Genomic DNA, 25,584 nt, shown 5'->3' with positions numbered 1-25,584 from the left:
GTATATGTGTGTTGTGCACGACTGACTTGATCATTTAATGATGAAGAGAAATGGAATTATAGCTACACACTTATTTTTATAGGTGAACTTGGATATAAATCATGGATATATTATTCTCTATCTCTGGTTCTCATAAAACTTAACTAAAAAGTATTCCAACTTATGCCAATCTTTAGTTAACTGAAGATTTTTATTTTTTTTGTTGTGCCTTGATTTATTTTCATGTAAGACTGGGGATAATAAATGCACCAAACTGACAGAGCTTTGTGGGATATTGAGTTAGACACCTACACTCTTTAGAATATTACTGAGCATATACTAAACACTCAGTAAAAATGCTGTGTCTTGGTTTGTATGGATAATGGGGGGAGAACATCCTTTAGAAAGATATTTTTGCCATGCTTTTTTCCAAGTTATAAGGCACATTATTCGGCTGTCTATGATGATAGCAGGTTTTACCTAAGATAAGGAATTGCTGGTTCTCATTTTCATCTGTTCTCAAGAGTAAACAGCCCCTCACTTTCTGATGAGTGCCAAGGCAGACAGGCATATTTGAATCTGCATTTGAGGTTGCGTCTGAGGGAATTCTGTTCTCACATCTGCCTACCATTCACCATCTACATGCATTGCTCTGTACAGTAATGATCAGTGTTTCCTAAAGCTTTAAAACAGGCTAGTACAAGATGGTTCAGTTTTTGTTGCTGTCATTAGTTTGTTTGTTTGTTTTTCGAGACAGGGTTTCTCTGTATAGCCCTGGCTCTCCTGGAACTCACTCTGTAGACCAGGCTAGCCTCGAACTAAGAAATCTGCCTGCCTCTGCCTCCCAAGTGCTGGAATTAAGGCGTATACCACCACTTCCCGGCAAAATGGTTTTTATACTATTTTAAAAAGGTTGACTGTGGCTGCCACGAAGATGGCTCAGCAGTTAAGAGTACTTGCAGAAGACCCAGGCTTAATTCCTAGCTCCCATATTAGGTGACTCACTACTTCCAGAGGGATCTGATACCCTCTTCTGGGCTCCCTGGGCACCTATACACACTGTGCACACCAAGCATGCATGGGTGTACACACAGACATTTCTTTGAAAAGATTTTTAAGAATGACTATGGTTTTCTCTCATTTTGGTCATTTTTGAGGCTCTCTATTAACTGTAGACAAAAAACGTGCATGTTAGTTTTCTCCTTGTTCCACTTCAACAGGATTAAAATTGGGATTCATTTTCTGATAGCAGAGCTGCTATAGGGTTTATAATTAAGGCTAATCTAAATGATGCAGTGCACGGCTAAGGAAGTGTGTGTATGAAAAGTGCTTGAATGATTATTTTGTTTGTTTGTTTTTTCAGAGTTGAACTTCTGTTTTAAATGAAATATGTCTGAGTGTTTGTTTGTTTTTAGGGAATGATGATCGATGAAGCAGATGAGTTTGTTGTAGGGCCACAAAACAAAGTGAAACGTCCTGGAGAACCCAACAGTCCTATATCATCTAAGCGAAGGCGGAGTATATCCCTGCTGTTGAGGAGAGCACAGACAGCACCTACTGTAACTAACCATGTGGGTGGGAAGGGACCACTCTCAGCCTCGTGGTTCCCATCTTGTCCAAGCCTCATAAAACACACCTTTGGACATCCAGGTATAGAGTAGTGGTTGTGATTTCCTTATGGCTCCATTTTCCTTTGTACTTCTTTCTATGTTCATTTTTTGTTGTTAATAAGCAAACAAAAACATTATTAAATAATTATTAAATATGTAATCATTTAAAACATAATTAAAGCATCTATGGTAGTAGTACAAGAGACCTTATAGGGAACAGAGACCCTGATTCAATGATCTTAGCCATATGAATGGAGGAAAAAACCCTATAATTACATAGTAATTAACAATATTAACCACATAATTAGTGATTAATACATGCTTAGTAAATATTATCATAGTGACTAGTACAAAAATGAGGAGCTCTGAGCATGTCTGCTTCCCATTCTTGTTTAATTCCTACCTATCTTCTCTCTCAGCTTGAAGGCAGAGTGAAGGTATCAGCAGATGAATATAGCATGCCACATCCATACAGAGAACACATCCTCCCTATTCCTCAGCACTCACAATACAGCCTGACCACTAGCCCTGGTCCACATAGCTCTATGTGGCCTGACACCACAATCCTCTCTCATCTCAAGTTCCAATGATACCCTTATCACCCTTCACTCCGCTGCCCCTGGCTTAGCCCCCTGTATCTCCTGCTCTTGATACAACCTGGTATCCTCCCAAAAGGTCCTACCACCACCACCTGGTAGCCCTGGAGGCTCCCTCCGATGCTCCCACTTTCATCCCCTACTTACATCTTTCCTCAAATGAGAGCAGATATGAGTGTGTTGTTGCTGACTTTGTAGTTCCTCTCTGTTGTCCCCATGACACTGTGGGTTCTGTAAGAGAAGTGTCAGTTCCTTTGCTTCCTGGTCGCTGCTGATTCCCAGCTCCTACTCTGGAGCCTGGTACAGCAGAAGTTAAGTTATTGGCATAGGGGGGTTGGCCTAAAACTAGAAAAATGACTCTGACCCAAAGGGGGAAATAGGCAGAATCATATACAAAGAGGCATTTGCTTAGCAGGTCAGGAGCAGAGTATTTGTTCAGTCACTGTAGGCATCTAAATTTGCTCAGGCTATTTGGTGTATACAGGAGTCAGAAAGGTAGTATTCATAAGTTGTATGGATTTAGATTCAATAATAGATAGCTATTTACATATGACTGAAGCATACAGGTTGACATTAAGCCCTGAGCACCAAGGATCTATGAATGTGTATTAGTATATTGGTTTCTGCATTCATCCTGGAAGAGGGAAAAAGGTCTTGTGTTACATTCCTATGCTTGATTTGAATAGTCTCAGACCTCTGTCTGTTCTACGGTTTTCATCAATGAAAATCAGTCATTTCCTTGAAACTGAGGAGCACAGAGATGTACTTGTGGGAACAACATGATGTACCCACTTGTGGGTTAAAATGGTAGCCCGTGTCTGGCCTGCCACATGGCTAGGGCCACTCATGGAGATGGAGGCGGGAAGTTTGACTGTGTGCATCTCACACTGCTGCCACGCAGGTGTCAGGCTGTGAAAAGCTGCAGAACCCTGCTCCAGGGGTGGGGGAGTGCAGTCTGGGGTCCCCGCAGACTACCAGAGTTGGCTCGGGATCCTGGCCTGCACGGAGGCCCGGATGGATCTCACACACAGACGCCACTAGATGTCATGGAAGAGCTGAGAACAGAGTGAGGCTCGCGTGGCTGGCTCTGGCCTGGGGCAGAAATGAAAAGAGGGAGAGGAGAGAGCTCCATGGGCACGAGAGTGTTGTAGGCTTGTTCGGTTGGCTTGGCTTGGTGGAAACTGGCTGGAAGTGCTGAGAGGCCTGCGGAAGGTTAGATGCAGCTCTTTAGTGGAAGACCTGCTCCATTGTTCCCCACGGCAGATCCGATGGGAAGAGACAGTCCATGGTTTTAAGGTGTTCATTGTCATGGTGGAGAGTTGTGATGAGTGAAACGTACCCCACTTTCTCAGGGCAGGCAAAAGGGTTAAGTACCTTTTGCAGGGAGGAGTGTCTGGGAAGGGGAGCTAAAAGGGTAGTAGAGGCAGAGAAAGGCATACAGAGGGAGAGAGAAGAGAAGTAGGGGGAAAGGGAATGTGGAGAGAGGGGGAGCAAGAGGGCAACAGAGAGGCAGGGGTAAGAGAGTAAGAGAGGATGGGGCAAGCAGCCCCTTTTATAGTGGGCCAGACCTACCTGGCTATTGCCAGGTAATTGTGCAGAGGACCATACTTGGCTGTTGCCAGGTAACTGTGGGGGTGGAGTCCAGACAGAACACCAGGAGCTTGGGGCATTACCCCATGTGACTGATGGCCACAGAATTATGGAGCTGAGGCCTCAGTGTCAGGAGCCTGGTGTCTGGGGGCGTGACAAACACCTTCTGTCAACACCTGCTGGGTCTCTGAGGTTTAAACCTAGCTCAACTAGAAAACAGGCTGCCTTTCACAGTACCACAATTCCCCCTTTTCTTTTTTTAAAAGAGAGGGGTCACTGGAGTGACTGTCAGTTGTAGTGAAAAATTTGGGTGGGGAGGCAGTATCAAAAGAAAACAAACACTACACAGGCCGGAGGGGTAACACAACTAAGCCAGAGGGGTAAGGAGGGTAAAGGGTGGGGGTTGGGAAGGCAAGGGATCATTGAATTTACAGTTTGAGGGTAATAGCATCAATTTTAAAACAGCATTTGATTACATAGACATCATGTTTTCCTTATTACCATGTAACTTCCCCCAAGTTCAGTAGCCATTTGACTTTGGCAAAAGAGTTCATCTGTAGCTGGAAGGTCACAAGTCTGTGTCCTCTGTGAGGTTCAACACATGTCTCACAGGATGCCTTTCATGGTCCCACACCCACTTGACAGCTCAACTTCTTAATTTGTTTTCCAGACACCACTGTCATTCATGAAACCCATGAAGAGAAGATGGAAAATGGGCAAAGCCCAGCTGATAGCTTCTTATTAAAATCTGCTCCAGCAGAGTTTATGAATGTGTCAGGAGAAAGCTTTATATCCAGCCAGTTGGATTCTCTATCTGACGACTTTACTGGTCTCAGGAAAGATGGATTCATTCACAAACCTGGTAATAATATACTTCTAGGAGGAGCCAAAACCTGCAGTCTTTCTGTAGATGACCAAAAAATCACAATGGCATCTGCTTTGGAAACGGTGCCAAATTCAATGCAAATCACTCCTGCAATGGCTCAAGGCATCAATGCTGACATAAAGCATCAATTAATGAAGGAAGTTCGAAAGTTTGGACGAAGTAAGTAGGGATGGAATATCCATAGATAATGCAAGGGACAGTCCCACTTGTATGATTCAGGGATTTTTGCAGTTGATTTTGAGACAGTTTCTCATACAGCTTGGGTTGGCTTCGAACTTACGATATGGTTCAGACTGGTGATAAAAACTGATCTTCCTGTCTCCACCTCCATAGTGCTAGGATTACAGGTATGTGCTACCACAGCCAATTAACATGGGGCTAAGGATTGGACCCAGGGTTTCATGCTTGTTAGGCAGGCACTCTATCAATAGAGTTACATCCTTGACCCAGTCTTGACATGCATTTCTTGGCTAATCGTGGGCTGTCACATAACTTAAAAGTGATTCTTCTGGCCTTAACTTACAGTAATTTCATTTTGCTGGTGTAACAAGTTATTAGACAATCCATAGCTTCAGACCACACAAACTGATGACAGCTCTGGAGTTCAGAATTTGGAATACATTTTCACTGGACTAAAGTGAAGGCAAGCTAGCAGGGTAGTGTTCCTTTTTAGGAATAAAGGTGGATCTGTGTCCTTGCCTTCCCTGGGTTCTGAAGCTGTGCTTCTCTGTCCTGCATGGTGTCCGCAGCACAACCCATCTCTGTCCCCTTTGCTATCCACTTCTGTTACAGACTCTTTTTCTTCCTGAGCTCTAATATTCTTTTTTTCATTAATTCTTAAAGAGATCTCTACAATATATTTTGATCCTATTCACCCCAACTCTCTCCAAACTCCTTCCTAAGTCCTCCCCAACCCCTATCCCTCAACTTTCTGTCCTTTAGTTTTAATAACTAGATGAACCCACCATGTACTTGTGGGTTCGAGGCCATCCAGTGGAGCATTGTCAACCTATCAGGAGCCACACTCTCAGGGAACACCGATTCTCTCTCTTCCAGAAACCATCAACTGTTCATACTCCTTTAAGAGGGATAGTTGTGGTTACATTGGACCCCTGGGCATAATCCTGGAAAACTCAATATGCAGAGCCTAATTCTATCAGCATATAATACATATATGATCACATGTTCACAGGCTTCATGGATTAGGGCAGTTTGGGGCAACCAGTTTTCAGCTTACCTCATTTGAATACTGTTTATAAGAATTTCCTTCATAAATATATACAGACATTTTGACTTTTAACATACCAGCTATATTTAGGACTTTCTACCCATAAAGGATGATTTCTGAGGATGTATGATGATTGAACTTTATTTTTCATGTATATTTTTATAACACTGAATTTTTGTAATATCATCAGAGTATGAAAGGATTTTCATTTTGCTTGAAGAAGTGCAGGGACCTCTAGAGACGAAGAAACAGTTTGTTGAATTTACCATCAAGGAAGCTGCAAGGTAGGTATAAACAGCACTTGCAAAGGCTTTCTAATTGCTTTGGGTTCTATTTGTCTTTGTTTTAATTTAGTAGTAGGATCCAATGAAGGATAAAGAGAGGGATAGGATCTATTTAGATAGGTTCTCTCTCTCTCTCTCTCTCTCTCTCTCTCTCTCTCTCTCTCTCTCTCTCTCTCTCTCTGAAAGCACTTGTTCTACTCATAGGTTAGGGTGCTTCCTGCAGTGTTTGGATGGATGCTACCAGAGTCCTGGGTCATGGGTTCTAGATAATGTGTATGTGTGCTCATCAGATTGGCATGCCCCCTTGCTCAGCCCTGCTCTTTCCATGAGGATGACTTATGCTCCCTTTGGCCTGCAGGCTGCATAACACCTGGCACACTGTAAAGTTGTCTATGGCACTTATGCTTACTATCGCTTTTTCTCTTCAGGTTTAAAAGAAAAGTCTTAATTCAGTACCTTGAGAAGGTACTAGAAAAAATCGATTCCCACCACCTTCTTAACAATGTGAATCACATCAACAGCAGATCATCATGTTAATACCAAGCCAAGTGAGGAAAAAGAACACCTTTTATGTGCTTTCAGATGCAATGGGATGTTACTGAAGCCCTATAGAATGTTTGAGTGACAGAGCGACCTAACTCAGGCTATGAGAAAGGAGTTGACTTGAGCTTTTAACGATTATCTGGAAGTAAGATCTGGGCTTTTGCCTTAAGAATTATTGAAAATATTTTCTTTTCATTTCGTTGTTTATTTTTTCCAATTAGGAAAAGAGATGCTGAATCACAGAGCACTGCTGCTCCTACTACAGCTAGTAGAGTTCACTCATTTGGACCTTGCCATTCCAGGCGGTTTCAGAGTGAATAGGGACTGGCCACATCCAAGGCCAGCACTACCTACTGTCCTCATTGTGTCCTAAAGAACACGAAAGCAGAGAGAGTCCACGTGGTGATCTTGTGCTCAAAGAACTCTTCAAAAATTTCTATCTGTGCCTTTTAAACCATGCAATATTCAGGATCGTTGGAATCAAAGAGTAAAAAGCTGCTATTTCGGTAACTTAATTCTCTCTGGGAAAGGGCAGGGGGAGTCAGCAAACAATCTACCTCGAGTGCTCTTCCACTTTGACTAGGACCATTACAAAGTGTATCTGAGGCTGCACTAACCTCTGACATCTGTTCTTGCATGTGACAACAGAAAGCTTTCAGGTGGACTTGTACATTTTTGTGCTTTGGAAGCACCAAAAGGAAAAATAATATGTATATTTTCTTTGAAGTTTATACAGAAGTTTATATGGAGCAGTATTGTTGTTTTTATTTGTAAAAATGTAAGTGATCAAAGAGATTTTCACTTTGCATATATGAAATAAAATCATTTTATTGATTTTTGTCAAAACTACATTTCTAGGTGTATGTCTCTTGTGTATATCCTTTCAGAAACAAATTTCACACTATCAAACAAATGAACATGCTAACAAGAAGACCCATAAGACAGCTTAGCAAGTACAGGCCCTTGCCACCTAAGTTTGATCCCTGGGCTGCCCATGGTGAAAGGAGAGAACCAACTCCCAGAAGTTGTCTTCTGACTTCTACACACACACACACACACACATACACACTGTGATACAAGCACATGTGTGTATATGCATAAAGAAAAAATGTTTTTAAAAAAATGTTAACAAAAGTAATTGAACTTAGAAACTTAACTCGCAGGACTGAATGGTGTTATTAGAAGGCTGTGGGGAGGCCAGACCCTTCCAAATACGAGTATCTGGGGAGAGAAAACTGCCAAAATCAAGTTTACTGGGACTCTGAAATATAGCCAAAAGGTTTGTCTCTGCTTTTGCCCATTGAGAATTTCATATATGTATTTTGAACATATTCATCCCTCCTTAAGTCCTATTATTGCCTCTCCACCCACCATATGTTGCCAAACAATTTTGAGGTTTCATTTTTTTCTTCTTTACCCATCAAGCCCAGTATGTGTTACCCAGCTGGTCATGGGAGTAGGGCCTGCCCTGTTAAATGGTCAACCACATCATTAAAGAAAACTGCCTTTTCCTCTGCCAGCAACTAGCAAATGCCAGTAGCTTCCCAGCTAGCCATAGAATTCCATGTCTACCTTTGTCCCTCTGTGCTGGCATTTTTGTCTGGTTAGAGCTTGTACAGGTCTTCCGGAGTCTGTCACAGTTGCTATTAGCACATATATGTCTGCCCCATTCTGTCTGAGAACAGTTTCTTTGGTATGATCAGCCATATCTAGCTCTCATAGTATTTCATCTGATCCTTTCTTCAAAGATCCCTGAACATTTTGTTCAGGGGAATTAGGACTTAGCACTCCGGTCTCATATTCTTTGCTTGTTAATCAGTCGAGTGTTTCTCTGTGAAGTGCCATCTATTGAGATATGCTTCTCTGAAGAGAGGTGAGAGATGTACTGATCTATACTACATGTTAGCAACGTCATTAGAAGTCATTTTTTTTACTGTGTCCATCTAACAGAATAATAGTAATCAAATCTTCCCTAGGGCCTCTCGTCTATCTAGCCACAGATTCTTGGCTACTTGAACAATGCTGGGTATGGGTCCAATTCTCATGGAATAGCCTCAGATCCTATCAGAAAGTGATTGACGGCTCCCATACCATGCTCTTATTGCCCCAGTGGGCAGATCTTGCCAAACCAGTTCTTGTAGTTTGCAGGGTTCACACCTAAGTGAGATTGATGATGACTTTTCTTCTCCAGCAACATGCATAGCATCTTCTAGCACTGTGAACACTAGCCAATAGGGATAAAGCTTCCAGGTGAGTACCAGCTTGATTTTTCCATGTTCTGTTGTGACTTTAGTGATAGGATCTTACCATCAAGTTCTGGAGGATAACATTATAGACCATAGTCTATACTACTTGGAAGTCTATGTCGCCCCATTGAGCAACAACTCAAAAAGAGGTAGCTATTGTTTGATAGTTTCCCTCTAGATTGAGAAATTCCATCATGCAGGGAAGCTCTTTAACAGAAGTTAAATAACTCAAAAGAGCTTCAGGAAGTCCCCCAAACCGACCAGATTCACTAGGCTCCTCCTTCAAGAGTAAACAAGACTTTTGAGAGTCACTCTCATACAAGACAAGCTGCAAAGAAAACCCTGAGACCAGACCAATTGCCTGGAAGAAGCTGAGATCAGCTTAGCAGCCTGGAAGACATTTAGTTCTCACCCATGCTAGGATGGGCTTTGGTGATGCAGCTGCTGTTGTCAGTACTGTTCCTGTATGTAACCTCTCACTCATATTCCTGTAAGTAACCACAGTAAAACTCATTGGTTCACCAAGTTGAACTTCAGTGGTACCTGTACTTTGGTCTGTCATGGAATCCCTATCTGGGGTGAATAGATATGTGTGTAGCATCTCCCCAGGGAAAGTCTTGTCACACAACAACAACCCATTTCTGGTACTAGAGTTTTGATTTGTTACTGTGGGGTGTTTGGTTGTAGAATTTTCCCTGACTTAGAGTAACCAAAATGAATGTGGAATAATGTGAAAGGCCTTGAAAACAGTAGGAGAGCTTTGTGCTGTTTTAACCTACACTTGACCAAGCCCTTTCAAGATCCAGCCATGGTTTAGAAGATGGCACAGTAACTGGATTTATTACATCAGTTGTCTTAGATATCAAAAGAGCCAAAGGAAAGCATGCATAAACAGTCCAATCAAAGCAGGAAGGTAAGGTGTAAACAAAGATAAATAGGAATATGTAAACATAATGAGAGGAAACAAATATAGATTATGAACCTGAAAAGTATAGAAACTGACATGGGAAACCCCTAAGAGAGTTCAATAGCAGATTTTAGCAGACAAAGGAACTGTGAAGTTGATTGAAATTATCCAATCTGAGGAGCTGAAAGAAACTGGGAGTATGAAAGTGTAAAGAGCAGAGGATATAGCTATCAAGAGACCTGGATTCTGAGCCTTAGCACTAAACCAAAACCAAGACCAAGAAGTAGAGTTTGAGAGACTCACCTTAGCCTATGGGCCACCACCAAGCATGACAATGTATATGTCTTAGTTACTTTTCTATTGCTGTGATAAGACCTTACGAATGAAAGTGTTTATAAGTGCTTACAGTCTCAGTGGATGAGTTTGTGACCATCATGGTAGGGAGCATGGCGGGAGGCAGCCAGAGAGCTTACAACCCTTAGCTGCCTTAGGAGGCAGAGAGCTGAGAATGGTGTAGGCTTTTGAAACCTAAAAGCCCCACCACAGGGACACACCTCCTAATCCTTTCCAAACAGTTCCACCAACTGGAGCCTAAGTGTTCAACTATATCAGGCTATGAGACCATTCTCATTCAAAACACCACAGTATACATAGTAGGATCCCTAGAACAAGAGGTGAGAAAGCACTGTGACAAGTATGGAAAGAGACTATTTAAAGACCCAGTAGTCCCAAGCTCTTAAACTCTATAATAAATGTGTATCCGAAAAGCCATCCAACTCAAGAAAGTGCAAAGCAGATAAATAGAGAATCACTGACAGAATCAAGCCGATAAGAGACAATGAAGATTCTGAAGGCAACCAGAGTATCTTGTTACATACAAGGGACCCAACTCCTAAGTTTGACATTTTGTTTCTTATCAGAAGCATGAAAAGACAAAAGGTAATATAATAGCACTGAAAATGCTAAAAAGGAGTTGTGGATGTAGCTATGGTAAAGTACTATCTACTCTGTACAATGCTCTGGGTCCCCAGCACTGTGCAAGAAAGGAAAAAGGATGGATTCAAATAGCAGAAGGGAAGTGCTGTCAATCAAGAATAGTATCTCTGGTCACTAATGAGGGAGAATTTAAGACTTTCTCTGAGAAACAAAAACATTAGGAGGTTCATCACTATTTGAGTTCTACTGCTTGAACCACTCGTCCTCCAGGCTAAAAGGAACACACAGCAGTAACTGATACAAAGAAACAAAGAGAAAGCATCAGTGAAGGTAACGGCATGGGTTACCCTTAGGTTTTAGGTTAAGTCTTGGGAGATGAGGATAACATAGTTATTAATGATTACAGAGTTTCTCTTGGTGGAGCAAATAAGTTTGGAAAGAGTCATAATTACTGCAGAATCTATGCACACTTAATATGCATGAAAATAATTTATGTTATACATATTTAAGCATGACTTTAAAAATGTCAGCTACCAAAAGCCACTAAACTGTAGCCTACAAGGGATGAATAGCACTATGTGAGAGTTATATGTCAATGTTTGTTGAATATTGGGAAGACAGATTTTGAAAGAACATGATGTAACTATATGCTCTGTGTGGCCACAGGCAGATTGAAAATGAAAAAGTAAAAGCAGTTACTCCATGCAAATGATCACCAAGAATGAGATTGGTGACAACATAAGACAAAATAGACATGGAGCCAGAAATAGTTATGTGAAACAAATAAAGACTTTATGTATTGTGATAAATGAGTCCATTCATCAAGCTGTAAAAATGATAATGTACAAAATGAGAAAAAGTAAATGAAACAAAAATTGAGCAAATGGGAAAATATAGAACTCCACAATAGTTGTTGAAAACCATAAAGTAGAACTATTCAGAAGATGAGTAAAGAAACAGAGGACTTGAAAAATGTTAAAAACCCAACTATATCCAGCATATCTATAGAACAATACCCATTGCGTTTGCCGTATTTTGTGCATCCGTAGGATGAGAGCTGATTTTGCTCACCAGCTCTAAAATCACTCTTGTCCTGCTCCATGGATATTCTGATTCCTTTAAAGGTCTTTTTCTTGCTACCATTGTCACTGACATCTGTATACAGAGGACTCCTGGACAGTATAAAGCCCAGCTTCCTGTTTCTCTGGGCTGGTGGCAGCCAGTTTTCCTGATCTCCAGGCTTGTGTATAGCAGATTCTGGTTGGTCCCCCACAGATCCATGAGTAATCTGGGGCAAGGTACAGGCCCAGCAGCAATAGTGGTCATTTACTTCTTTTTTAGTCCTCTCAGCTACTAATAAATCAGATTTCTTCTGGCAAGTCTAGTGCCCCTTTATTTTATTCAGTTCCAGACATTAGGAGAACATTTTCCAGTGGCCAGTACTCAAAGGACGGCTTTCTACAATGTTCCCAAGTAATCACACTATACAATCACTAGGCTTCCACAACATCAGGATTGCAGCACTGAGATGCATATGGGTGAATGTTCTCATTTAGCATGGAAGGCAACTCCAAGTTGGGCATTCTCAGTGTATCGTGGGGTCCTATTCCACAGGATATTTAGGATGGCTCTTCAAGACATCTCTGATAGGTGGCTGTTTGTTCAGAGGTAGAAAATGGATTTCTTGCATTCTCAACTGTTCCAACTGTTCTCTAGACTAAAGCAGGCTTCCCTCCTGTAGGGTTCTACCTCAGTTCTCTGGGGGACTTCTGCCCAGCCAGTAACTACTCTGCTCATGGTACACAACTTTTATGCGCATGCACAAAGAATCCTGGGGAGACTAGAATCCTGTGAAGTTGGGAGGAGAGCCAGTGAGGCTCAACGGGTTCCGTTCTCTTCAGCAAGATTCTTGATCTTTTTCCTGTGACTCCTCTGCTACTTTTGAAGCTGGAAAGGGTCCCATCAAGTGTAAGTCTCTGCCTGAAATTAGGTTTCTAACAGTCCTCATGTGAGGATAAATCCTCAAGAACTGGCCTCATCTACTGAGAGGGAGTGGCATTGTTTGTTTTTCTGAGTCAGCCATTTTGGGCTGGGTCTCATCATCTCGGGGGTGGGAGTTTTCCTTGTACTCTCAAACTCACCAGGCTAGGACCTGGTCTCAGCTATAGAGGGGTGACCGCTTTCCTTATATATTGGAACTGAGCCGTGTTAGGACTTTGGGGTGGCACGTTTTCTTGGGTCATTGGAATCAGCTATGTTGGACCTCAACTCTACTGAGGGGTAGCAAATTTCTTTGAAACTTAGCCAGGCTGGAACCTGACTTCAACCCAGGGGTGGTGATTGATCTTGGGCCCTTGACTTTTTGATGTTGGGAGATGCTTCAGTTGCCCATAAATGATGGTTTTGATTGGATTCTTGACCTCAGTCATGTAGGATACTGATGCATGCTCTAGGGGAATGGTTTAGGTGAGCACTTTTCCTGAACATTGGTGGTATGTAGAGACACCAGGATGATTGGCTTGAGCTATAGGGTGGGAGATTCTACCTGGATCCTTTTGTCTTGGGCACCTGAATCCAATAATTTGGGAAACTTCCAGTTGAACTATCTACATTCCCCAATGTGAATTTTTGCCACTCAAGTGTGCAGGGCATATAGATCACTCACTGTGTCTGGGCTTGTATTTCTCTAATGACTAGCGACATTGAGAGCCATTGTGTTTCTGACTTCCTGCACAAATTTGGCCGGGGTGTTTGTATTTGAAAAATCACTTTGCAGTTCTGCATAAATCATGAATTCTACTCATTTGTAGTTGCTGCTGCTGCAGCCACTGCCACTGCTATTATTGTCATTTTTGATACAGGTTCTCATATACACCAGGCTGGTCTCAATTTTGCTTTCCAAAATACAGCTAGCTATGCATTCCTCTCCTGTCTTAGCCTCCAAGTGCTGGCGTTACAGGTATGCACTACCACAGCTGGACAATTCCACTCTTTTTTTTTTTACACATATATGCACACACAGCAGTTCAGAAATTTAAATTTTCTCTTTGTTTCCATTCTATTTCAAACTTTTTTTTCCAGTTTGGTTCTTGCTGTGTAGACCAAGCTAGCCTCAAACTGCATCTTTCTGCTATAGCCTTCCCAATGCTAGGATTGCAAGAGTGTGCCACCACACCCAACAATAACACTTGGAACTAATGTCTTTTAGTTGAATGGAAATTAAAATTAAATAATCTTTGTGGCCAGTAGTTTTCTTCTCAAAGAAATCTTTAGTTAAGATTGCCTGGTGATACAAAAGTATAATCCTATCTACTGATACAAGATATTGCAAGCTGAAGGTCTACATCTGGGTTACCTAGCAATAGTGAGACTTGTGTCGATCAATCAATCAATCAATCAATCAATGAATAAGAAAGACTAAAGAGGCATCTCAAGGTACAAGGGTTGCCTAACAGCTTTAAGGTCTTGGTTTCAATCCCTAGTTACTACAGAAGCAAACAAAACTAATCTTTGCCTGCCCAAATATCCACAAATATAACATCCTAAGAATACTTACACATCTCCCATGAACTAGAAGCTAAAGGATAATTTTTCTGCCTCTATAACACGAAATTACTTTTATTATATTTCCTATCCCCTGAGTCCACTCAGATCTTCCCTCCCTAGCCACTCCACTTTATGTTCTTTCTCTCCCCCCACCCCCGCAAAAAAAGAAAATATAAAACAAGTAAGATTTCCTTCAAAAAGCCAAAATAACAGGAAAGGAAACAAAAAACAACCCAGATGTCCCTCAACAGAGGAATGGATACAGAAAATGTGGTACATTTACACAATGGAGTATGACTCAGCCATTAAAAACAACGACTTCATGAAATTCTTAGGCAAATTGATGGAACTAGAGAATATCATCCTGAGTGAGGTAACCAGGCACAAAAGATCACACATGGTATGCACTCAGTGATAAGTGGATATTAGTCTCAAAGCTCAGAATACCCAAGATACAATTCACAGATCATATGAAGCTCAAGAAGAAGGAAGACCAACGTGTGGGTGCTTCACTGCTTTTTTAGAAGGGTGAACAAAATACTCACAGGAGAAAATATGGAGACAAAGTGTGGAGCAGAGACTGAAGAAAAGGCCATACAGAGACTGCCCTGCCTGGGGATTCATCCCATATACGGTCAACAAACCAAGACACTATTGTGGATGCCAACAAGTGCTTGCTCACAGGAGCCTGATATGGCTGTCTCCTGAGAGGCTCTGCAAGAGCCTGACAAATACAGAGGCGGGTGCTTGAAGCCAATCATTGCACTGATTTTGGGGTCCCCAATGGAGGAGTTAGAGAAGGGACTGAAGGAGCTGAGGGGATTTGCAGCCCCATGGAGGGAGCAACAGTGTCAACCAGCCAGACGCCTAAAGCTCCCATGGACTGGACCACCAACCAAAGAGTATACATGGAAGGATCCATGACTCCAGCCACATATGTGGCAGAGGATGGCCTTGTCGGACATCAATGGGAGGAGAGGCCCTCGGGTCTGTGAAGGCTGGATGCCCCAATGTAGGGGGATGCCAGGGTGGTGAGGCAGGATTGGATGGGCGGGTGAGGGAACACCGTCATAGAAGCAGGAGAATTGGGAGTGGGGAATAGAGGGTTTCCAGAGGGGAAACCAGGAAAGGGGATAACATTTAAAATGTAAATAAAGAAAATATCCAATCAAAAAACAAAGTCAAAATAACAGGAAAGGAAACAAAAAAGTCTCCCTCAAATTATGGAATTCATTTTTTGCTAGCCAACTATTCCTAGGCATGAGGCCTTCCCTGAAGTGTGGTTGAGATATCCAGTGATACTCCATTGAAGAAAACCAACTGCCTTAGGGTTTTACTGCTGTGAACACACACCATGACCAAGGCAAGTCTTATAAAGGACAACATTTAGTTGGGCTGGCTTACAAGTTCAGAGGTTCAGTACAGTATCATCAAGGTGGATGGCAGCATCCAGGCAGGCATGGTGCAGGAGGAACTGAGAGTTCTATATCTTTATCTGAAGGCTGCTAGCAAAATACTGACCTCCAGGAAGCTAGAATGAGAAACTTATAGCCCACACCCACAGTGACAGACCTACTCCAACAGGCCACACCTTCTAATCTGGAAACACCCTGAGCCAAACATATACAAACCATCACACCAATGGTTTCTCATTGCTAGAGAGTATCAGCTGCAAATAGCTTCCTGATTAGGAGTGAGGCCCCATGTCCACTTCATCTTCTTAGTGCTGGAACCCTGTCTTGTCTGAATATGTGCAGGTCTTGTGGGTCCCACTACTGTCTCTGTGCATTCATATGTGTGTCAATCATTTTTTTTCTGTTTTCTTGGAGTCATCAACCACCCCTGGCTCTTACAATCTTTCTGCTTCCTCTTGTCCATAGACTACTGAGCCTTGAGGGGAAGGGTTTGGTAAAGACATGCCATTTAGGATTGAGTGCTCTAATGTCTCTCATTCTACACACTCTCCAGCCATGGATGGGTCTTTGGGTTAATTCCCATCTACAGGAAGAAACACCATCTCCAACTTTTAAGCTTCCATTGCCCATGCCACAGTCTGAATAATCACAGAGGTTAGGTACCTAGTAAGGGAACTGTGGGGAGGAGAGGATCTCAAGGAAGGGGAAGTAGAACAGAGTGTTGTGAAGACATAAAAGGAACTTTATTCTGCTAAGGGGGTAGAGCAATAAAATATCTCCTAATGACATGCTGCTGTACCAACAGGTCAGCTGTCATCAGAAAAGCTTCTCGAAGTTAGTGTGTTTGCCAGAATGGTTTGCTGGCCTGGGTGCTATACATCTAGTGATTTTCTTTCCATCCTTGTTTCTAGATCCTAGATCCTCTCCCAGTGCCACATTTTCCCATCTTTGCTCCAGTAGCATATGATTTCAGCTATATTGGCTTTTAAATGTGTGGGTTATATGTGGAAGCATGTGCATGTGTGTACACACACATGTGGAGATCAGAGGTTATCACCTCAAGTGTCATCTTCAGGGCCATTCTCCACCTTCTTTGAGATAGTCCCTTATGGCCTGAAACTTATCAATTAGGATAGTTGGCCAACAAGCCCCAAGTAGCTGCTCTGCATCTCTCTGCATCCCTATTGCTGGAGTTACATGTGAACACCACTACACACAGCATCTTTATGTGGGTTCTGAGATTCAAACATAAATACTCCTAGTTTCAAGGTAAGCCCTTGACTGACAGCTATCTCCTCAGCCCCGCTTTGCTTTTAAAACTGCTATGTGGGAATGTTTCTTCTAATGGGGTTGTTTGACTTAAAGTCTCGATAGAATAGTCTAAGCATTTGACATTCATACTCATTATCAACTTGCCATCTTTCAAAGTCAATTAGAATAGTGGGATTTTGAATGAAAGTGTTATTATCTTTCTAGAAAGAATTAATGTTGATGAGCTTTAAAAACATGACATCTGCTTCTTGGAAAACCTATTCTTTTCAATTTCCTGAAATCTCCATTTTCTCTAGATGATCGTCTGTATTTTCTGCAATGTAATGCACTAGCCTGTGTATCCCTAGGTGTTCAAGGTTTGAACTGTGCTTTCACTGATATTTTGAAGTTTATTTACTAATTATTTGTGCTTACTGTTCAGCAATATAGTGGCTTGTGATTCTTGGCCCTGGGTCTAGAAACTTGACTATCGTCACTTAGTAACTACAATTGTTTTGCACTGAGTGTTGATTGGCCTAACGTGGCCTTGCCTTTCTGCATTGAATTGTACCGTGAAAGCAGCATGCTTTCCACCCACCTTTGATTTTTGCTTGATAATGTTTTATTTAAGATGTTTCTGTCTATTTTCAGAGAGATTGTGTATCCATAGTTCTGTTTTCTTCTAAACTATTTCTTATAGGTTGTCATCAGCTTCCTATTGGCTTCACAGAATGCTTTAGAAATGGACCTATTTTTTTTCTTTTTATGACAGAATTTACCTAAGATATTTTACTCACTCTGTAATGCTTAGAGGACAGCTTAACAAAAGCCTATGGATAAAAAGTTTCTAATTTTACTTTAAGAAATTTTACTAAGTATAAAGACATCTTGATTTTTCTGTCCCAGAAGAGGCAGCTTTTATTGGGTTACAGTGAATCTATTTTTATCTCACTTCAAAAACCTAAAGTGATATGTTTAATTTTTAACCCTTCCCCTTTTCTCCCACTTCTGGTTCCTTGGTTACCTAGTCTTTTCATCCTTTTGGCTTTTTACGCTTTGCTTCTGAGCATGGTCTCATTCTGTCGAGTGGGCAGAGCTTGAATTCCCAGCAGCAATGCTGCTGCCTGGGGCTCTCACCTGCTGCTGTAATAAGCATGAGCCCCACAACCAGCTTGTGTGTTCTCTCTTCACCGGAGTAACTGTTTCCTTTGCTTTGTCTATTGATTTCCTACAATTGCCATGTGATAAAACATAACATTTTTATCTATTAAAACTCACTTTGGGGCTGGAAAGATGGTTCAGCGGTAAAGAGCACTACTGCTCTTCTGAAGGTCCTGAGTTCAAATCCCAGCAACCACATGGTGGCTCACAACCATCCATAATGAGATCTGACTGTAATGAGATCTGAAGCCTGCTTCTGGTGGGTCTAGAGACACCTGCAGTGTACTTGCATATATAGTAATAAATAAATCTTTACCAAAGAAAAACTCACTTTGCTACAGAAAATGTGACCCGTTTTGTGGAAAACTCTATAGGCTGCTAAAAATAATCCACATTTTATTGGATAGAATGGTCTGCAGATGTCTGCATAGCCAGTTTATACCATGGTATAATTAAACACTGAAGTTTCTTCATTTGTTTTCTTATTTGGAGGATCTACTGATTGATGAGAATTTGGTATTGGAAATCTTTCCATTATATGTGAGCCTATCTGTCCTTTCGTGCCTAGTATTTTGGGGTCTATGAAATTGAGTGAGCTAACATTTGCTGTGTGTCTTTACAATTTGTTATATCTCTTTTGATGGATTGTTCTCTTTCATAAGAGTCAGTGACCTTCTTTATCTCTTTTCACCTTGAGGTCAGCTTTTTCAGATCTGAGTACTCCTGCCCTTGCTTGCTCATAGATTCTGTTTGCCTGGGAATTCAATATTCCACACTTTCACTTTTGCTGAGTTTATTTATTCTTGACCATGAAGTACCTTGAGACAGGAAACAGTTGAATCTTATTTTTAAGTCCTTTATCCAGTCTGCATATTGTAGTTGGAGAATTAAGTCTGTTTATATTTAAAGGTATGCATAAATTTCTCCTATGTCCATCCTAAAGCTTTGCAAGTTTACTGAGGTAAAAGTATTTGTCCCTTTCCAAATTTCCACTTAGCAATAGTTCTATTGTTCTGTGTTTAATATGCTATTAACTATCTTTTTTGGTGATGGCTTAGTAGTGATGAATTGCTTTAGGTCATCTTTATTACGGAAGGATTTTATTTCTCCTCTGATTTTTAAGGATAAAAAATGCTGGAAGAGTAAACCTGGTTGTCACTTTCTGACTTCTCTCCTCTCCTCTCCTCTCCTCTCCTCTCCTCTCCTCTCCTCTCCTCTCCTCTCCTCTCCTCTCCTCTCCTCTCCTCTCCTCTCCTCTCCTCTCCTCTCCCCTCGTCTCCTCTCCCCTCCCCTCCCCTCCCCTCCCCTCCCCTCTCCTTCCCTCTTCTCCCTCCCCCTCTCTCTTTCTTTTTGCTTTGCTTTTTTGAGATAAGGTCTCTCTATATAGCCTTGGCTGTTCTGAACTCGCTACATAGACCAGGTTGGCCTAGAATTCACTCTTCTTTTGCCTCCCAAGTAATGTTATTTAAGGCATGAGCCACCATGCCGAGCTAGTTACTAACTTTCAAGAGCTGAAATAATGGCCAGAGAGCTATGTCAGTAGGCAGAGATGCGTGCCTCCAAGCTTGACGACCTGCGTTTGACTCCTGAGACTCACCTGGTGGAAAGAAAAAAACAACTCTCATAAGGCCTTACATTTATCAGTGTTTGAACTCCTGGCTTTAGGGTTTCTTCACAGATGTCTTTTGGTTCTGATGGGTGTGCCATTGTGTGTGACTTGGTGCCTCTGTCATGTATTTTTCCAGTATTTTCCCATAATGCTTCCAGTATTTTTCTTTCGTTCTGCTCCCTCCACATTTGAACCTCAAGATGGCATGTAAAGGTGGTTTTCTGGTCTTGTCTACTTGGGATTACAAATTCCTCCTATACTTACATAGCTACATCTTTTCCCCAAGGTTTGGGAAATTTTCTGCCGGACTTTCACAAAATAGAGTTTATGTGGTTAGACTAACTTGGTTCCTTTTTTAAGCAAAAAGTTCATAGGAATAGTCTCTTTAAAAATATTTATTTATTTATTTATTTATTTATTTATTTATTTATTTATTTATTTATGTGTGTGGATGTTTTACCTGCATGTACTTATGTACATCAGGTGTGTGCCTGCACAGAGGTAAGAAGATGGCATTGTATTCCCTGGCATTGAAGTTATGGATAGCTGTGGGCCACCACATCTGTGCTGGAAATCAAATCAGATCCTCTGAAAGAACAAGTTTGCTAGATAGCTGAACCATCTCTCTAGCCAGGATTGGTCTCTTGAACATGGCCCAGTGTTCCCCGAATGCTGTTGTCACAATTGCTATGGTTCTTATTTGTGAGTGCAATAATTCCTCAGTCTTGTATTTAATTCCTAGAATTCCTTATCATACTTGGTCAAGATACTTTCTGTTAAAGATTTTCCTAACCTTTGCATTTCCAAGATATGCATCTAGCTCTTCCTCCTCACCCCAAAGTAATCTATGTCATTGTCAACATTTTCACCCACTTTATGAATCCTCTTCTTTCCTTCATTCTTCCATTTTTGGTGAACCCTTTGAATTTGGAGATTATTTAACACTCTGACCTTATGATTTTTTGCACTGAAAACATTTAAATATTTTTCAGTTTATTTATTAAAGAGTCTAAAGTGTTTTTGTTTTGTTTTATATGTACTGGTTTGTATTTGCTGGTATGTCTATGCAAGGCTGTCAGATCTTGGAGTTACAGACAGTTGTGAGTTGCCATGTGTGTGCTGGGAATTGAACCAGGGTCCTCTGGAAGAGCAGTCAGTCTTCTTTACCACTGAGCCATCTCCCCTGCCCCAAATCAAAAGCTTTTGGAGGAGTCACATAGCCTTGTTTTTTCACAGTTTGGACTTGCTGTGTTTTGCTGACTTTTCTCATTGTGGAACCAGACAGATGAAACTTCTAAACTGCAGTCTTACCCTAGAAACCTTGCTTTATTTTATTTTGTGTGGGAGAGTATTTTGCTTGCATATATTTTTGGATACCATTTGTATACTTGTTGCTGGTGGATGCCACACAAGGGCATCAGATCCTCTAGTTGTGAGACACTATATAGATGCTGGGAACCAAACCTAAGTCCTCTGGAGAAGCAGCCAGTGCCGGACTTACCTGTCCAGCTTAGAAGGTCCGCTCTTTCTTTTCTTTTTTTTTTTTTTCTTTTTGCAATGTTGCATAGTTGGATTTTGTCATTAATTACATAAAGATGTTAATTTTTTTTCTACACATAGATGACGGCTGAAGAAGGCAAAGAGCTTTCTATGTACTATGAAAAGGAAGAGGATAATACTAGAGAAAATGTGGATCCTACATTACCCAAAATGAAGCACATTATGATCATGGAACCAATGAAGAAAATAGAGGGAGATCCTCACCTTAAGGCTTCAGTCATTGTTAAGGGAGAAGGTAATTTGATTCCCTGTGGCTAGATGGATACTAGCATGTTTGCAAATGGAAGGGATCATATGTAAAAAGATGAAAATGATGGCTGTGTAATGAAGCATCACAGGTCTAAAGCAGCTTCCTGTGAGTGGATGGGATAAGCTCTATAACAGAGGGTAGAGGGGCCGTCTCCCCTGACCTATGCTCAGCACCTGTTTGTGTGTCTTCTTTCCTGTCCTCAGCTCTCTTTCATATAGTACTTCACATGGTCTCTTGTGTCTTTCATACCTGAAACTTCAAACCCGATGATGTGGAGAGCATCAGTGGTCTGAGATGGAGTTACCGTTCGTTCATTGCTGAGCATTTTTCATTTGTTTGTTTTGTTTTGTTTTGTTTTGTTTTGTTTTGTTTTGTTTTGTTTTGTTGTTGTTCTGTTTGTCAAGACAGTGTTGTGCTGGAACTCAGTCTGTAGACCAGGCTGGCCTCGAACTCAGAAATCCGCCTGCCTCTGCCTCCCAAGTGCTGGGATTAAAGGCGTGTGACACCACCAGTTGGCTAACTGAGCATGTTTTGTTGCCTCTTTTTTTCCCTAGGCTTTGCTCAGAGGACCACTCTTAAAGGCTCCTTGGTCCTGTGGTTTCCCTCTGTTTCTCCTTTACACATGTATGCTCACGTCATCAACACCAGAACAGTTTTGGACTCCAGATAGCTGAGTGTGGTCCCTCCTAATGTTCCCAAGGCACTCTGAGTTCTGTTAGGGCAAGGGAAGATCTTGTCTGTCTACTTCACTGCTCAGCACCACTTCCTGGCTGGTGCCTGGTGCAGTGGAAGATGAGCCAGTGACATAGGAACCTCAGGGAAAATGATTCACATAGCAGAGAAAGAAGAGTGACATCATCATTCACAGATTGGGATTTGGGGTGAAGGAGTAGCAATATCTTTTTTAAAAAGATTTATTATTTTAGGGGTCTCTCTCTCTCTCTCTCTCTCTCTCTCTCTGTGTGTGTGTGTGTGTGTGTGTGTGTGTGTGTGTGTGTGTTTGCATGCACATGTGCATGCACGCAGGTAATCCTGGAGGCCAAAAGACTCACATCCTCTGAATGTTGGGGATGTTGCATGATCACTCTTTGCCTTCTTTGTTGCCACAGCATCTCACTTGAACCCAGAACTGGCTAATTCAGCTAGTCTAGCCAGTGGGCTTGATACAGAGCTCTGTGTTTGCCTCCCTTCCATTGAGATTGTAGGCAGGCCAATTTAGCTGCTCAGTGTGGGTGCTGGGGACTGAATCTCAGGCTCAGCAAAAGCAATATGTACTCTTAACTACTGAGTCATAGCTCCAACCTGTAAAAATACTGTAAGTGTCCACACCATCTGACAGTTCCATTCTCTAAAGTACATCAAGGTGAGACAAAACCATACATATCAGAGATCTGTACATGTTTGCTTCTTCATTGTCTTGTCCAACTAATCTGTGTGAATGTCCATAGATCCAAAGGCACGCTGTCTCCTGTGGCCAGTTTATCATGGGTGAAATTTCTCTCGGATATACTGTCTACCTCTGAAATCATTTTAGATCCCAAGGAGCACCTTCTTCTCTTTGCTCTCCAGGTACTACTGCCAGCCTAAAGGCTCAGGAGGGAATGATGGAAGGGAGTCCCAGAACAACTCAAGGCTCCCCAAATGGGTTCTGAGTAGTAGCGTTCCAGCTGACAAATCTCCTTATCTTATCAATGCAGGGCTACTTCCTGAAGGTGGTGATGCCACATTTCCAGGAAGGATTGTTAGCAGTGAGACCCCCGCAGGTGTCCCCAATGTTGTAGCACTGACTGCAGGTGAAGGCATGTCCAGAGGGTACACAGTAAACCATGCAACATTTAATGCTGATATAAAACATCAGCTAATGAAGGAAATTCGAAGATTTGGACGAAGTAAGTACGGGTACTGTGGGTACTAACAGAAGGGAAGTATCTCTAAAGTTTCTATTAAAAATGTTTTCATACAGTATATTTTGATCATAGTCTTCCTCCTCCCAGAATCTTCTCACTTTCTTACCCACCCAACTAAATGCTCTGATTCTCTCTCCTTCTCTTTCAAAAATAATAAACAAAAACCTAAACAAAGGCAAGCATGCTCATATACACAGATACACAGAAACACAGACAAACAGGGAAATAGGCAGACAGGCAGGCATGCATGTACACACACACACACACACACACACACACACACACACACACACACACACACACACCATACCACACCCAAACCAACAAACCAAACAAACAAATTGTAAAAATACAGGATCTATTTTAGGTTGGCCAAATTCTCCCGGGCATGGGGCGTAGTCTGGGGTGTGATTGATATACTAGATGACACTCAATTGGAGAAAACTGATTCTCCTTTGCTAGAAGGCACTAATTTCAAATAGTTTCTTTGCTAAGAGTGGAATTTTATGTCTCCTTATCCCTCTCCAGACAAGGATGTTGTCTAGTTTGAATGTGTGCATATCTTATGCATGAGACTATATGTGCATCAGTCCTGCTGTGTCTGAAAGACTGTTTTCTTAGAGTCATCCACCATTTCTAGCTGTTACAATCTTACTGTCTCCTCTTCTGCATAGATCCCTGACTGAGCCTTGAGGGGAGAGCTTTGATGAAGGCATCCCAGACAGGCTGAAAGCTGCTGAGACTGTTACACTGCACATTGTCCTCTTGTAGGTCACTGTGTTGGTTCCTGTCTGCTTCAAGGAGAGATTTCTTTGAAGCTTCTCCAGTTGTGTGACTAAAATAACCTGAAACTGCCTCTAGAGAGAGGGCCTTTGCAAGAAGCAAGGTTTTCCATATAATCACTTTTAACTCAAACTAAAACATCTCAGCAGACCCCATCTTTCATCTGTAATGTTACTGGGTTCATAAGAATTATATTAGTATCTGCATAGGCATTCAGAACACATACCCACCCACTGGCATCCTTGGCCAGAAAGTCTGTTACCGAGCAACACACAGATTCCCCCACATCCACTTCTATTTCATTTGTAAGAAATACTCGAGTATTCTTATATTTTCTTCAGGATACGGAAGGCTTTTCAAGATCCTTGAAGAAGTGCAAGGACCTCTGGAAGTCAGGATACAGTTAGCTGAGTTCTCCATCAAGGAGGCGGCAAGGTGGGTACAGACGTGTGGGACTGCACATCTTCAAGCTGTTGGGTCACTGCAGTGGTTGAGTGAGGAGGGGGTGGGGCACACCTGCCTTGAATCTCTCAGTCCCTGGCCCTCACCTTATAGTGAAGGCTGGGGACATAGACACTCAGGTTGACATCACCTGTGTTTGACACTTCCTTCCAGGCCCACTCAATGCTCCTTTGTCACTGTAATACTGAGCTAGACACTGACCCTTAGCAGACACTTCATATTGGCTAGAGTACCTGGTGTACCTGGGGAGCACTTACTATGGTGACCCCTGCTTTGCATCACACTGCACATGACATGTAGTTGGGAAGCATGGCTCACAGGTTAAAGATCACTGGTTATTCTTTCAGAGGACCATGGTTCAATTCATCACAGCTCACAATAGTCTGTGACTCCAGTTCCAGGGGATCTGACACCTTAACACATACATGCAAGCAAAACACCAATGCACATAAAAAATCAAAAGGAGTCATTTTTAAAATGACATGTATTTTTATTTTCAGATTTAAAAGACATCACTTAATTCAATGCCTTGAGAAGAAACGTGAGAAATTCTTGACTGAAGACTTCCACTACCACAAATAACCCCTGCTTGATATGTAATGCTGCTGTTACAGGAGTCATTAAGATGCAACAAATACTTTGTGTTTCAGAATGCAACAGGAAGATGCTGAAACCCATTATTTGTTAGCTAAGATAATTACCTTTAAGAAAAATGGTTTTAAACTACTCTAGTAAAAGACGGGCTTTTGCTCTTTGTGTTTTGAGTGGTGGTTTGCCATTTTTTTTTCTTTCTGTGCTGTAATTGTGTCATAAAGTAAGTAAACATCATGAGAAC

General features: G+C 41.8%; 2 protein-coding genes across 3 annotated transcripts in view; both read left to right on the top strand.

The window, feature by feature from the left end:
* LOC110286599 (integrator complex subunit 6-like) overlaps positions 1-6,722 on the top strand; it is a 52,657-nt gene extending 45,935 nt beyond the window's left edge. For both annotated transcript variants that reach the window (XM_021153059.2, XM_021153058.3), the window contains 4 exons: positions 1,395-1,629; positions 4,446-4,820; positions 6,080-6,173; positions 6,602-6,722. In XM_021153059.2, coding sequence (XP_021008718.1) covers positions 1,395-1,629; positions 4,446-4,820; positions 6,080-6,173; positions 6,602-6,710 — 813 coding nt within the window. In that variant the 3' untranslated portion in view covers positions 6,711-6,722. The remainder of the gene's footprint in view (positions 1-1,394; positions 1,630-4,445; positions 4,821-6,079; positions 6,174-6,601) is intronic.
* Positions 6,723-21,407: 14,685 nt separating this feature from the next.
* LOC147004738 (integrator complex subunit 6-like) lies at positions 21,408-25,331 on the top strand. The gene is made up of 4 exons (XM_085837828.1): positions 21,408-21,582; positions 23,295-23,486; positions 24,629-24,722; positions 25,250-25,331. The coding sequence occupies exons 1-4, from the start codon at positions 21,408-21,410 to the stop codon at positions 25,329-25,331; spliced, it is 543 nt and encodes a 180-aa protein (XP_085693954.1).
* The last annotated feature ends 253 nt before the right edge of the window (positions 25,332-25,584 follow it).

The sequence above is a fragment of the Mus caroli genome, unplaced genomic scaffold (assembly GCF_978045245.1).
Source record: "Mus caroli unplaced genomic scaffold, Mus_caroli_1 scaffold_5, whole genome shotgun sequence".
NCBI lineage: Eukaryota > Metazoa > Chordata > Mammalia > Rodentia > Muridae > Mus > Mus caroli.
The sequence above is the reverse complement of the archived record's forward strand: the minus strand, read 5'-3'. Positions and strand labels throughout refer to the sequence as shown.

What these genes read in the sequence shown, in the direction of transcription:
- LOC147004738 (XM_085837828.1), top strand. Translation starts at nt 21,408, where the DNA reads ATGACGGCTGAAGAAGGCAAAGAGCTTTCTATGTACTATGAAAAGGAA. An exon ending in AATTCGAAGATTTGGACGAA is followed by an intron (nt 23,487 to 24,628) that starts GTAAGTACGGGT and finishes TATTTTCTTCAG; the next exon opens with GATACGGAAGGCTTTTCAAG. An exon ending in TCCATCAAGGAGGCGGCAAG is followed by an intron (nt 24,723 to 25,249) that starts GTGGGTACAGAC and finishes TTTTATTTTCAG; the next exon opens with ATTTAAAAGACATCACTTAA.